General features: G+C 52.1%; 1 protein-coding gene across 1 annotated transcript; it reads left to right on the top strand.

The window, feature by feature from the left end:
* Positions 1 to 1582: 1582 nt before the first annotated feature.
* STC2 (stanniocalcin 2) lies at positions 1583 to 10976 on the top strand. The gene is made up of 4 exons (XM_056502535.1): positions 1583 to 1950; positions 4103 to 4245; positions 6622 to 6833; positions 10276 to 10976. The coding sequence occupies exons 1-4, from the start codon at positions 1770 to 1772 to the stop codon at positions 10649 to 10651; spliced, it is 912 nt and encodes a 303-aa protein (XP_056358510.1). The 5' UTR covers positions 1583 to 1769; the 3' UTR covers positions 10652 to 10976.
* The last annotated feature ends 276 nt before the right edge of the window (positions 10977 to 11252 follow it).

Here is an 11252-nt window from a genome sequence, read left to right as displayed (position 1 = left end):
TAGACCTAGCAAAGGCAATTAAATAGCAAAACTCTTCAGCAGTATAAATAGTAAGAGAACAAGGACAAAAGAAGGGCCAGGCACTCCGGGTGAGGTACAAATGAAGAAGAAAAACCTATTCCTTTAACAGCCCTGCTGTCAGAAAGGGCAGAGCCCAACCCAGGGGCACGGGGGGCTTTGCAGACATCCGCACTGGCACAGCCAGCTCCTTAGAGCAAAGCTGCAAGTTGCAATTCCGAAGGCAGCAGCGTGTTGATAAAAGGGAATTTCCACACGAGCTTGGCACCACCGTTAAGAATTTCAATCTTAAAAAAAAAAAAAAAAAAAAAAAAAAAAAAAAAAAAAAAGACGTTGCGATGTCAAACCCTCCGGAAGGATAAAGAATTAAAATCAAACTTCGCAGGGCTCAGCCGCAGCGCACAAACCCCCGTGGGCTTGAGGGAGAGGCAGGGGAGGGCCGGGGGCTGCCGGGGGGTGTCAGGACGTGCCTGCTGCTGCGTAGCCGTGGAGCCATGGTCCTGCGGCGCGGTGTCACGTCCCGCCGAGGAGACCCTTGCTCGGGGAGGTGTGAGTGGATTTCCTCAAGTGCATTCTGACAGCTGTGAGGAAGCGGGCGGCAGCAGCAGCTGGAGACATTCCTGGCTGCGCACCCCCTCCCCAGCCCCGGCACGGCTCGGCTCGGCCCGGCACTGCCGGGGGGCTGCGTGGGGCCGCCGGGGTCTGATGAAACATCTGATGTGCATTACGGCAGGGCAAGGGGAGACACGCTCGCCCCTCCCCAGCCAGCGCGGCACTTCTCATCACCTGCTACGGATTTGCCTACCTCGTCCTGTGGTGTGTGTGTGTCTGTCTGTCTGTCTGTCCCCCACCCCGCTCCAGCTACCGGACAAAAGGCAGCAGCCAGGGCTGCCTGGCGCTGGTTGTAAGGGTGATGCTCTCCCCATGGTGCTGCTGGTCTAGGGGGTTCTCCCTGTTCGCCCACCCGAATCTGCACCCAGGGTACCACTTTCCCCCCTCAAGTGATGTATTTGGCCCAAATCCCCTCGCAGCAAGCAGGGTACAATTTCCCAGGGTGGGTGTAGAGGGAGTGGAGGGTTTCCAAGAAAGTCATTGCAATAGCTGCTTCGGAGAGGGTTTTTTTTTTTTTTTCTTTCAAATCAAGTCTTGCCATGAGGCGGCAGTGCCGCAGGACGGCCGGCGCTGGCAGCCGGCTCGGGGCAGCACGGGCACCCCGCTGCTCTTCGCGCAGGGCCGGCGGCGGCTGGAGCGCCCCGAAGTTGCCCGCGGAGGGGGTGGCGAGGCGGGGGAGGTGGGGGGGGAAGCACCGACCTCTGACAAAAATCTGACAAAATCTCGCTTTTTCACCTTTTTTTTTTTTTTCCCTTAATTTTTTTTTTTTTTTTTCCCTGTCCTCCCCCCTCCCAGCGGGCGCACCCCCATCCCCCGAGCGCGGGTGGGGCGGGGGGCGGGCGGCCGCAACCTGCCGGCGGGGCAGGGCCGGCCCCCGGCGGGCGGGCGGAGCGGGGCGGCGGCTGCCATTGGCCGCGGCGCGGAGCGACACCTGCTCGGCTCCCTCATGCGAGTGACACCGGGGCTCGGCGGGGATATTTGAGGCTCCTCTCCGGCGCCGCCGCCGCCACTCCGCGCTCGCCGCCGCGCCGGGCACATGCGGTTCGCGGGGCCGCGGCGAGCAGCGCGCTGGGCCCGGGTGCGGCACCCCGCGGGGGAGGACGCGGCGGCGGCGGCGGCTGCGGGGGGAAAGCGCGACCATGTGCGCGGAGCTCGGCGGAAAGCTGGCGGTGGCCCCGGCGCTGCTGCTGCTGGCCGTGGTGGTGGCCACGCTGCTGGCCAGCGCCCCGGCGGCCGCGGGCACTGAGGCCACGCACCCGCCGGAGGGGCCGCAGGACAGGACCCCGCAGCAGAAGGGGCGCCTGTCCCTGCAGAACACAGGTACGGCGGGGAGGGCAGCGGGGCGGCCTCTGCGTGTCCCCCTCCCCTCGCTGCTGCTGCTTTCTGCTGCTGCAGCCGCCTCGAGGTTATGACCGGCGTTTTATTTCGGTGTCCGACTGTCAGGCGTAAATCAGCGCAGGAAATCGGAGCTCGCTCCTAATTACCTTTAAAGCCCGGCTCTGCCAAGCACGTGTTGCCCGTGCTCAGCGCGGCCCCGCGCCCGGCCCGCCGAGCCCCGCGGAGATGCTGCGAGCCCGGCGAGCAGAAAGTTTCTGGGCGCAGCGTTTGGGAGCGGGTGCAGGCACCGGGGGTACCCGGGAGGGCCGGGGGATGAGCGGGGCTCTGCCTCCTCCGGAGGGAGCCGGGCAATGATGCAACGGGCCGGGGGTTTCTCTCCTCCTCTCCCGCCCCCCGCGCTCCCTCCCCCGGGCATTATCTGCTTAGGAGGAGAGAGCTGGGGCGTGCACTTGGCTGGATCGCTTCCCAGCCGTGCAAAGCGAGAGCGCGGGATCCAGACGCTTCCCTTCCCCCCCTCCTTCATCCACCCCCCCACCCTTTTCTCCCTTTCCCCCCTTTTTTCTTTTTTTCTGTTTTTTTTTTTTTTTTTTTTTTTTTTTTTTTAACACTCTCCGTGCTGCGAGACGTGTTTAAACACACACGAGCAGGAATGCACGAATGCCCATTAGGGACTGCCACATGTGAATCACGGCACTGTGCAGTTCTCAGCACGCTGGAGCCAGGACATGTGATCCGGCAAGAAGGGTTTGCATCCGGATGCCAACACAAGCAGCGGAGCCGCGCTCCCGGCCCCGAGCGCGCCGGGCTCCGCGCTCCGCAGCGCTCCACAAAGCGCTCCAGTGCCCCTTCCACCCCGGTACCGCTGGGTGTGCGCAGCCTTCCCAGACAATCCCCGCATCCCACCCCCAGATGCACTTCAGGGCAGGTAGAAGGGAAAAAAAAATAATAATAAGGTGGGAAAGGGAAGGGGAAAAAAAAAAAAAAATAAAAAAGCGCGGCGGCAGTGATTTGGGTTGGAGGTGGTGGCGGGGGGGTCGTGAGAACTCCGGCATTTCCATCCGCGGCTCCTCTCTCTCTGCCTTGCAGCGGGTGGAAATTAGACCGAAAGTTGCTGTAAAGACTTGCAAATGGACCGCATGGCAGAGGGGGAGGCTGGGGATGGCTGAAACACGCTGCGGTTCGAGGGGGATTAGGCTGGCTCCCAAGGGCGAACTTTAATTAAAGGTACCACAGGGCACAGAGTACAGGAATTCTTAGCATCCTCAGTTCTGGTCTAAAAGCTGCTCCTGTTTAACTTTATCCCCAGGCTTTTTCAGCAACCACCTTCCCTCTGGCACTACTACTACATCCATTTTTTTTTTTAAAGGACCAGAAGCTATCGTGTTAAGAATTACATTTTTGGGTTGGTGGGGTTGGTTTGGGTTGGTTTTTTTTTTTTTTGAAAGTGAGTATTAGACAGCATTTTTTGCAGTATTACATAACATCTGAAAGGGCAGAATAAACACATATGTAACTGCTAGATCCAGTACATCTATTTTATATACTACATATATAAATGTAAATATTTCCTATTGATTTCTGCATAGCTGAGCGCACATAGTTTTATACAACTCTTGATGCAAAGGACTTTACTTAATCAGTGGGAGTTTTGCCATTAACTTGACAGACATCCTGATAAACCTGGCAAAACCTGGTCTGTAAAAAATGTTGTGCTAAATGGCCAGAAACTTGCTCAAAGTACCAAAAATGAAAAATTTTGACTGCCTGGGACCTGGGCTTCTCATTTTGGCACTTAAATTTGCTGGGGGGACTTTGCACGAGCCAGAGAGCAAAAATCATGCCTGTCCTTTGCCACTGAGGAATTCAAGAGCATGAGATAGTTCTCAAGTGAAATGGCTTGACGTAAGCATAGTGGATTTGGCATTTACTTGTTGGATATCACTTTCATAACGTAATACACCCAAGTTTTGGCCTAATTCCTGCAAAAAATGGGCACGCTGCGGGTACAATTAACCATTGTCACGCATTTTTCTCCCAAACTGGTGTTGGTTGCAAAACAACTCTTGTCTCCCCTACCCAGCACCAGTTCCTGTGAAGAGCTCTTCAAATTAACTCTAACCAATACTCGTTCTAGCTGAAATCCAGCACTGCCTGGTAAATGCTGGCGATGTGGGGTGTGGAGTGTTTGAGTGCTTTGAGAACAATTCCTGCGAGATCCGAGGCTTACACGAGATCTGCATGACATTCCTGCACAACGCTGGAAAATTCGATGCCCAGGTAACATGGGGACATGTCCTACCTGCCTGCTTGCTTCTAACACACCCTTGGCATGTGCTGCAGCTCCCTAACACACCTTTGCACAAAAATTACCCAGAGCCAGCTTACTCTTGCCATGATTTGCTAATTCACTGGGGATTTTTCTGTTGGGAGGTCCAGAATCAGGAGCTCAGGACAGTAATAAAGCAGCGGTGTGCAACCTGTCCCAGGAGACAGGCTGGCTGTAGCTGCAGCTCCCTGGATCCTTTCCACCCACTGTACCCAGGATAACTCCAGCAGAGCCCTTCATGGAGCCAAACATGGTTTTAAGAAACACTGGGTGGCTTAAGCCTCTACACCGTGTTTGTTCAAAGCCAACTCTGAGCAGCTTGGGCTCCCAACTCACTTAGAATTATCTCAGCATTTCCCAATGGGGCAGTTGCTAAAGTTGGCCCTCAAGACTTGCACACAACCAGCCCGGGCAACCTCCTAAAGCTGCTCTCCTCAAGCAAGCCCTGGGTTCGAGCACTGATGTTCAAATACGTTACTTCCATGGTATGTGGTATGAAGTTTGTCTCCTTCATTTTCTCCCCAGACCATTTATGCATCATTGAGACATCCTGTTATTATGTCTTGTAAACCTCCTCTCCCATTTCAGTGTGGAGGGAAGGGAACATTCCGACGGGCCAGCGGCATCTTGGCCTGACCAGGCAGTTTACAGAATAACTTGACTAAATTTGAATTACAGAATAACTTGACTGGCTGCATGGCACTGCTAAAAGTGTGGCACAAAGTAGAGCTGTCCTCAGGATCCAGCCTGTCCCATGAGGGGTGGTGGGACCACCCAGCAGGCAGCACTTTCTCTGAAGTGCTGGAGCTTTAGGTTCAAATGCTCAAGGATGTACAAATGGCTACTCATTAAAATGGGAATTGCTGCTTTTGTGGGTATCTGAAAGCCTTCAACTTAATTTCCAAGTGGCTTCCAGAAAACTCTCGTTTATTTTTGCACAATATTTCTGTCAGTGAGCACAGCTGACCAAAGGAGTAGTAGGGAAGGGAAGTTGGGAAGGCAGGGAATGGTGCCATTGATGCCAGATCCCCAGACACTGCTCATCAAACACAGCCTGTCTCCAGTGCAGAGCAGAAGATTTAAACCCCTGGAGCTTTATTTAACATGAAGGTGACTTTAGCCTCTGCTATGACATGGCTTTTCACAGCTCGTCTCTGTATCATCCCCAGTTATTTCAAGCTGCATTAAATGACAAGACTAACACTGGCCATTTTCTCTGCTCTGAAACCTGAGAATTGATGTCAGTTTGGGTTTATATAAGAATTATTTTTTCATCCCTATTTGCCTACTGTGCTGTGTGTTTGTTCCTGAAGGGAATGGTGAGGATGTCCTTTGGGATGGGAAACTGGGATGGAGCAGCTCTTTGATGAGCAAGAAACATTTCTGGCTTGAAACAATTTGGGGACAACGTCTGCTTGCAGGTCTGGGTGAATCTTATTTGGTGTCCGTGGAGCTGGGCCAGTGCACTCTTGGGATAAAGGGGAGCAAGGATTTGGCCTCCAGGGAGCACCTGCATGAAGGAATCTGAGGCTGAGGAAGAGGTGGAGGCAGGGCAGGAGGCTTCCTCAACAAAGCAGAGGGAGCTGAGCAGAACTGTAGCTGCAGGGTCCAATAAAAGAGGAAAGGAAGGGATGGGTTTGATGCCCACCAAGCAACTGAGTGAAGGAATCACAGTGGTTAAAGAGAACCTGCTAAAGCAGCTTTCCTCCACCTTATTTTTTAGCTTCTTGGTGTGATTTTCTTAATCTCACTTAGAATTTCTTGCAACAGACATGAAGACACTGTAGGATTATGATGATTATTATTAGTGCTGATTTGAGTCCCTCTCTGAGGAAGAAAATACTGATAGCTGAGGAATAGGGCAGGTGCATACAGATAATGCATGCATGTCTCTGAGTTTGTAAACTAATTTTAAAATTAAAAAATTAAAAAAAAAAAAAGACCCATGTGGTTACTGAATGGGTATCTGCTTGTGGTCCTGAGGAGCTCAGCCATGGCAGGATGCCCTCTCCTTTGTGTGAACCTGTTTTTCTGCCACCCTGGAAGCAAATTAATCCAGTAACTCCAGCACTGAATTACTCTTTCCCTCAAAGCAGCAGTGAGGAAGCCTTGGGTGTTTCAGGTCCACTGGGATAGCAGAGCTGGGTAACTTGGCAGGGTCTTTTAGGGCAGAGAAACAGAGAAGAAGGGGAAAGCCATTAAGTGATATCCTTAGCACTGTAATAACCCCTGACATTGTCCTGCAGAGAAGCAGCTGGCTGGGCATAAATCAGCTGCTGTGCTTAATGGACAAAAATACAGACCTACTCCATTTCTTTCCTTCTCAGGGAAAATCCTTCATTAAAGACGCTCTGAAGTGTAAGGCTCACGCCTTGAGGCATAAATTCAGCTGCATCAGCCGTAAGTGCCCTGCCATTAAAGAGATGGTGTTCCAGTTACAGCGGGAGTGCTACCTGAAGCATGACCTCTGCTCTGCTGCCAAGGAGAACGTCCAGGTCATTGTGGAGATGATTCACTTCAAAGACCTGCTGCAGCATGAGTAAGTGCCTCTGTGCTGGTGCAGTCAGAGCGTGGGAGCTCCTTCCAGGAGTGCCAGTGGGCTGTGCATCTGCCCAGGAGCTGTTTCACCTCCTCCTGGCCTTAAGCACCTCTTGTTTTCCCATGTACAGCACCCAGGTAAAGCTTTCTTTGCAGGGCCCCTTGAGGTTTGTGTACCAGGGGTGAGATGTGACTGTACAAGGAGGTGAAATGAGCTGGAGTTGGATCTGCCAGTCCCCTTGGTGCTCTGGCAAATACACCATCAGTGTCTGCCATTTCCAGAAGCATCTCACAATGTTTTTTGGTGTTTTTTTTTGGTTTTTTTTTTCTGAGCTCAAAGGCATCATTTTGACCCCAGTATTCTGTTAGAGGTGACAACCAGAGAAGGGGGAAGAAGGTTTATGCAAAGTTGTCAGCAAGATGATAATTTCTTCTCTAAGTACGTACTTTGAAATATCTTGTAGTTAATTGTCCTGAAAGAGCTGCAGTCCCCCAGGTAATCTTCCATTCATCTTACTCTTTATTAATTTCAGATGGTTTTTAATGAAACATAGGGTTGTACAAAATGAAGGCACGAGTCAGATTTTTGAGGACTTCATTCCTCTGACTGGGAACACAGCTGTCCTCCAAGGAATGGCAGGCACAAATCCTACTTGGAATTGATCAAAGCTGCTACATGACAGCAACAAACCAAGCACAAGCTGTTTGTACTGACTCTTTGTGCACAAATGCAAAAATCAGAGCCTGTTTTTCTTGCAGGTGAACGTCTCACTCCTGAAACAAGGAGGCTGAGCCACAGCCTGGCATCAGGCTTAAGCTTAGAGCATCTTCCTACCACACCTCTGTGCCTTAATATTAGCACAGAAACTCCAAATCCCAGCAGTCATGACAGATTTTTTTACAGAATCACTTCTTTGGGAATTTTAGCCTTGCATTTTATTTTCCTCACTACCCAAAGCAGCTGATTCTCTTCATGCTGAAAACCACCCCCCACTAATATTTCAGCTGCAGTTGCACAGAGATGCTTCAATGCCAGTTTACTCCCATAAATCCTGTGCTGTGCTTTGTTCATGGTGGCCTGAAAGCAAGGCTCTTTCCCTGGACATTCCTGAGGCTGGGATCAAAGGCATGGCTGGGGGCAGAGCTGCTGTGCCCAGGGCCATGGGCAGCATCCTGCTGGCTGAGGGAGAAGGGCAGCAGGGCTCCATCCTGCCCAGCAGCACCTCTCTGGGCACTGCCTGGGCTGTGTCAGCAGCTATAAATTGGGTACTTGGCACCAATTAACACCCCCCATCATTTGGGGATGAAAAGAAGCGTGCGAGCCAAAAGCCTGTCCGAGGAGGAGTGAGTTATCCTTATTTCATGAACAGGCTCAAGCAGGAATGCTCAGAGGCAGCTGCTTATTTCTGGGGAGCTGGACTGGGGGGTTGTTGGTTGGAGAAGAGAGGGTCATTCAGCTGAACACCTATAATTTGCATGATCTCATTTAGCGCTTCCTACACTCCAGCATCTCCCGGAGCGGGAGCTCGGCTCTCCATGCAGGACTCCCCAAATAGAACCAGCCAGCCTCCTCCCCTCCCCTAAATTTAGAGGCCATCTCTGAAGCTCTTGAACTAAGGAACTTGTTTGAGATCAATAGGCAAGTGTGGCAGAGCTGGAAATAAAATCACGTCTGCTGACTTGCAGCCTTGTGCTCAGTTCAGGTACTCTGGTCAGGCAGGCTGAAATGCAGAAAGTAAAACAGGCAAGGAGAAATGGGCCAGTATTAATCCACAGGGCTCTGGCAGGCTCTGAATACCTGAAATATTTGGCAGCTGAGCCACTTTTTAGTCATACCAGCGACCTTTTTTCTTCCAAAGATTTCTGCAAAGGCTATGCCCAATTTCACAAACTCATTTCTCGGGAGGCAGGGAGGTTTATATCCTTTTGCTGGATACACTTTGTATGCAGCATGCTTAAGCTCTCTCTTATCTCCTACTTCACATTTAAAACAAAAACCTGAGAGCAGAGAAGCAAGTGGCAGCTCTCAGGCTTGTTCTCTGTGCTGTTCTGGCCCTTCTCTCCTGATGAGTGCTCGGAACGCGGCCGGGCAGCGAAGCCTCCTCCTGAGTCAGCTGTGGGGGTCAGGCTGATTTGCTATGGTGGAAGTGGTGACAGCCCTTGGCACACTGGTCCCTGCTGCATTCCAAGTAACTTTTTTTTTTTTTTTTTTTTTTTTTTTACTGAGCAGCAGGAACAATCCAACCATGGGAAATATTTTGAGATAGGGGAATAGGTGGCACTCCAAGATTAGCGATTCACAATGACTTTAAGCAGTTGGGTAAAGTCAGACACTGATCATAATCTGTTGGTTTTCCTCATCTCTTCTGTCTTAAGTTAATGAGAAGAGATTTAGGCTTGCCCACAGGCACAGAGGTGATGGATGGGGTGCCCAGAAGGTGCACCCCCACCACCCACCCCTGCTGACCCTGGGCAGCTTTCCACTTGTGCTGTGGATGGTTCCTGCCTTGGAAGATTTTTAAGCACGTCCTTCTGGGCCTGCAAGCAGCAGCTGAGCAGTTGTGTCAATAGACAACATCAATATTGACCCACAAAACTTGTGACCACAACTATTTTAAAATTGCTGCACTCGGTGACCTGTGGCTGAGAAGCCCAAGTGCCTGTGCTCGAGCTGCTGCTGCCCTGGGGACACTCAGGGGTAGCTGGGGAGCACACAGGGGATTGAGCCAGGGCTGGGAAAAGGTGGATGCTGAAAGCTCTGTAAGGAAATGAAGAAACAGAACTTGGTGTGGGAAGAAAAAGTCCCACCAAAGTGGATTCCATTTGTCTGAGCTCTGTTCAGGCAGATCTTGGGTCCTGAAAGGATCTTGCCTGTGCTGGAGATCAGCACCCAGTGCTCCAGAGATGATGAGGGAAGCCAGAGAATCTCTAGCTGAGTATTTGTTGCTTTCACAGAGGTGAGAAAATGCCTCCCTCTTGCAGCCTGAGGCTGGTGAGTGCTCTGTACCTGCCATTCACCCAGAGGCAGGGCCTGGTTGGTGAAGCTGGTGGCTCTGCACAGGAGCAAGTGTCCTTTGCCTTGTGTCCTGAGTAACAAAGATGGGAGGGAATGGAAGGAGATGGAGGCAGAAGGTGTGAGACAGCTCTTCCACTTGCCAAGCAGGACCTCATCTGTTCCTCTGCTGAACATTCCAGTTCTCCCAGAGTGTCTCCAGGGGGAGAGCAAGCAAGATCAATCCAGAGAGGCTTTGACAGGATTCCACTGTGCATTTCCTGCAGCTAAGTGGCTGATTAGAATATGGGATTTTCCATAATTAACGTGGGCAGAATTGCTGCTGAGTCAGGGGGTGCCACCACTGGGTTTGCTGTGCCCAGGGAGGGTGAGGCAGGTTCTGCACTGGGATGGTTTCTGACATTGCTCTCACTGCTCCCTTTCCCTGCAGGCCTTACGTTGACCTAGTGAACATCCTGCTCACCTGTGGCGAGGAGGTGAAGAAGGCAATCACCAGGAGCGTCCAGGCCCAGTGTGAGCAGAACTGGGGCAGCCTCTGCTCCATCCTGAGCTTCTGCAGCTCGGCCGTGCACGGAGACGCCGACAGGAAGGGGGGGGAAGGCAGCAGGGCCGCTGCTGGCCGCGGGGACATGGTGGCCCACGGCGACCCCGAGCACAGGGAGAGCTCACGGGCAGCCAAGGCAGAGAGAGGTGCCAAGGGCCACTCCAACGCCCGGGCCAAGGCTGGGGGCCACAGCCCCAAAGGGGCCCACGGCGTCCTGGACCGGGCAGACGAACTGGCCGACTTCTCCGACGTCAGGAGGTGAAAAAAGGCACCAGCTCCCCCTTTCCTTCCTTCCTTCCTTCCTTTCTTCCCCCTGAAACCTCCTCCCCTGAGTTCCATCCTCCCCTCTATGGACATTCCAAAGCATTTCCCATTCAGAGGTCAAGCACAGGGCATTGCAAGATATCTATGGACCTCGGCATCAGTGTGTATATAGTAGCAAAGGGAGAGCAGTGGCAATGGGTTATCGATCCAGCAAACGCGGCACTCGGGTGGCAAAATGTCTCCAGCTAAATTCTTCCCCCTTTTTTTTCATGATATGGACATCATCTGAAATTCAGGATCTTGTTGGGTTGGGTTTGGGTTGTTTTTTTGGGTTTTTTTTTTTTTTTTTTTTTTTTTTTGTTGGTTATTTCTTGTTTTGGGGTTTGTTTTTTGGGTTTGTTTTTTTTTTTTCCCTTTGGTCTCCTTGGCAGGGGAGAAGGTTCCAAGCGGGCTCTGCCAGGCTGCATGTGGCTGCTTGTGGCTTAGCACCTCCAAAGGTTTAGGGCACAGCCTTGCAGCAGATGGCTGAATTCCAGGGGGATTTGGTTTCTGCCTGTGGCTGGGAACGCCAGAGCCCAGGGCTCTCTGTGTGAAGCTCT

The sequence above is a fragment of the Oenanthe melanoleuca genome, chromosome 13 (genome assembly GCF_029582105.1).
Source record: "Oenanthe melanoleuca isolate GR-GAL-2019-014 chromosome 13, OMel1.0, whole genome shotgun sequence".
Classification (NCBI taxonomy): Eukaryota; Metazoa; Chordata; class Aves; order Passeriformes; family Muscicapidae; genus Oenanthe; species Oenanthe melanoleuca.
This window is presented reverse-complemented; position numbering and strand designations above follow the sequence as displayed.

Bases quoted from the DNA above. Each gene is read 5' to 3' on its own strand.
- STC2 (XM_056502535.1), top strand. From the start codon at position 1,770: ATGTGCGCGGAGCTCGGCGGAAAGCTGGCGGTGGCCCCGGCGCTGCTG. The intron at 1,951-4,102 runs GTACGGCGGGGA...TACTCGTTCTAG, and splicing joins CCTGTCCCTGCAGAACACAG to CTGAAATCCAGCACTGCCTG. The intron at 6,834-10,275 runs GTAAGTGCCTCT...CTTTCCCTGCAG, and splicing joins AAAGACCTGCTGCAGCATGA to GCCTTACGTTGACCTAGTGA.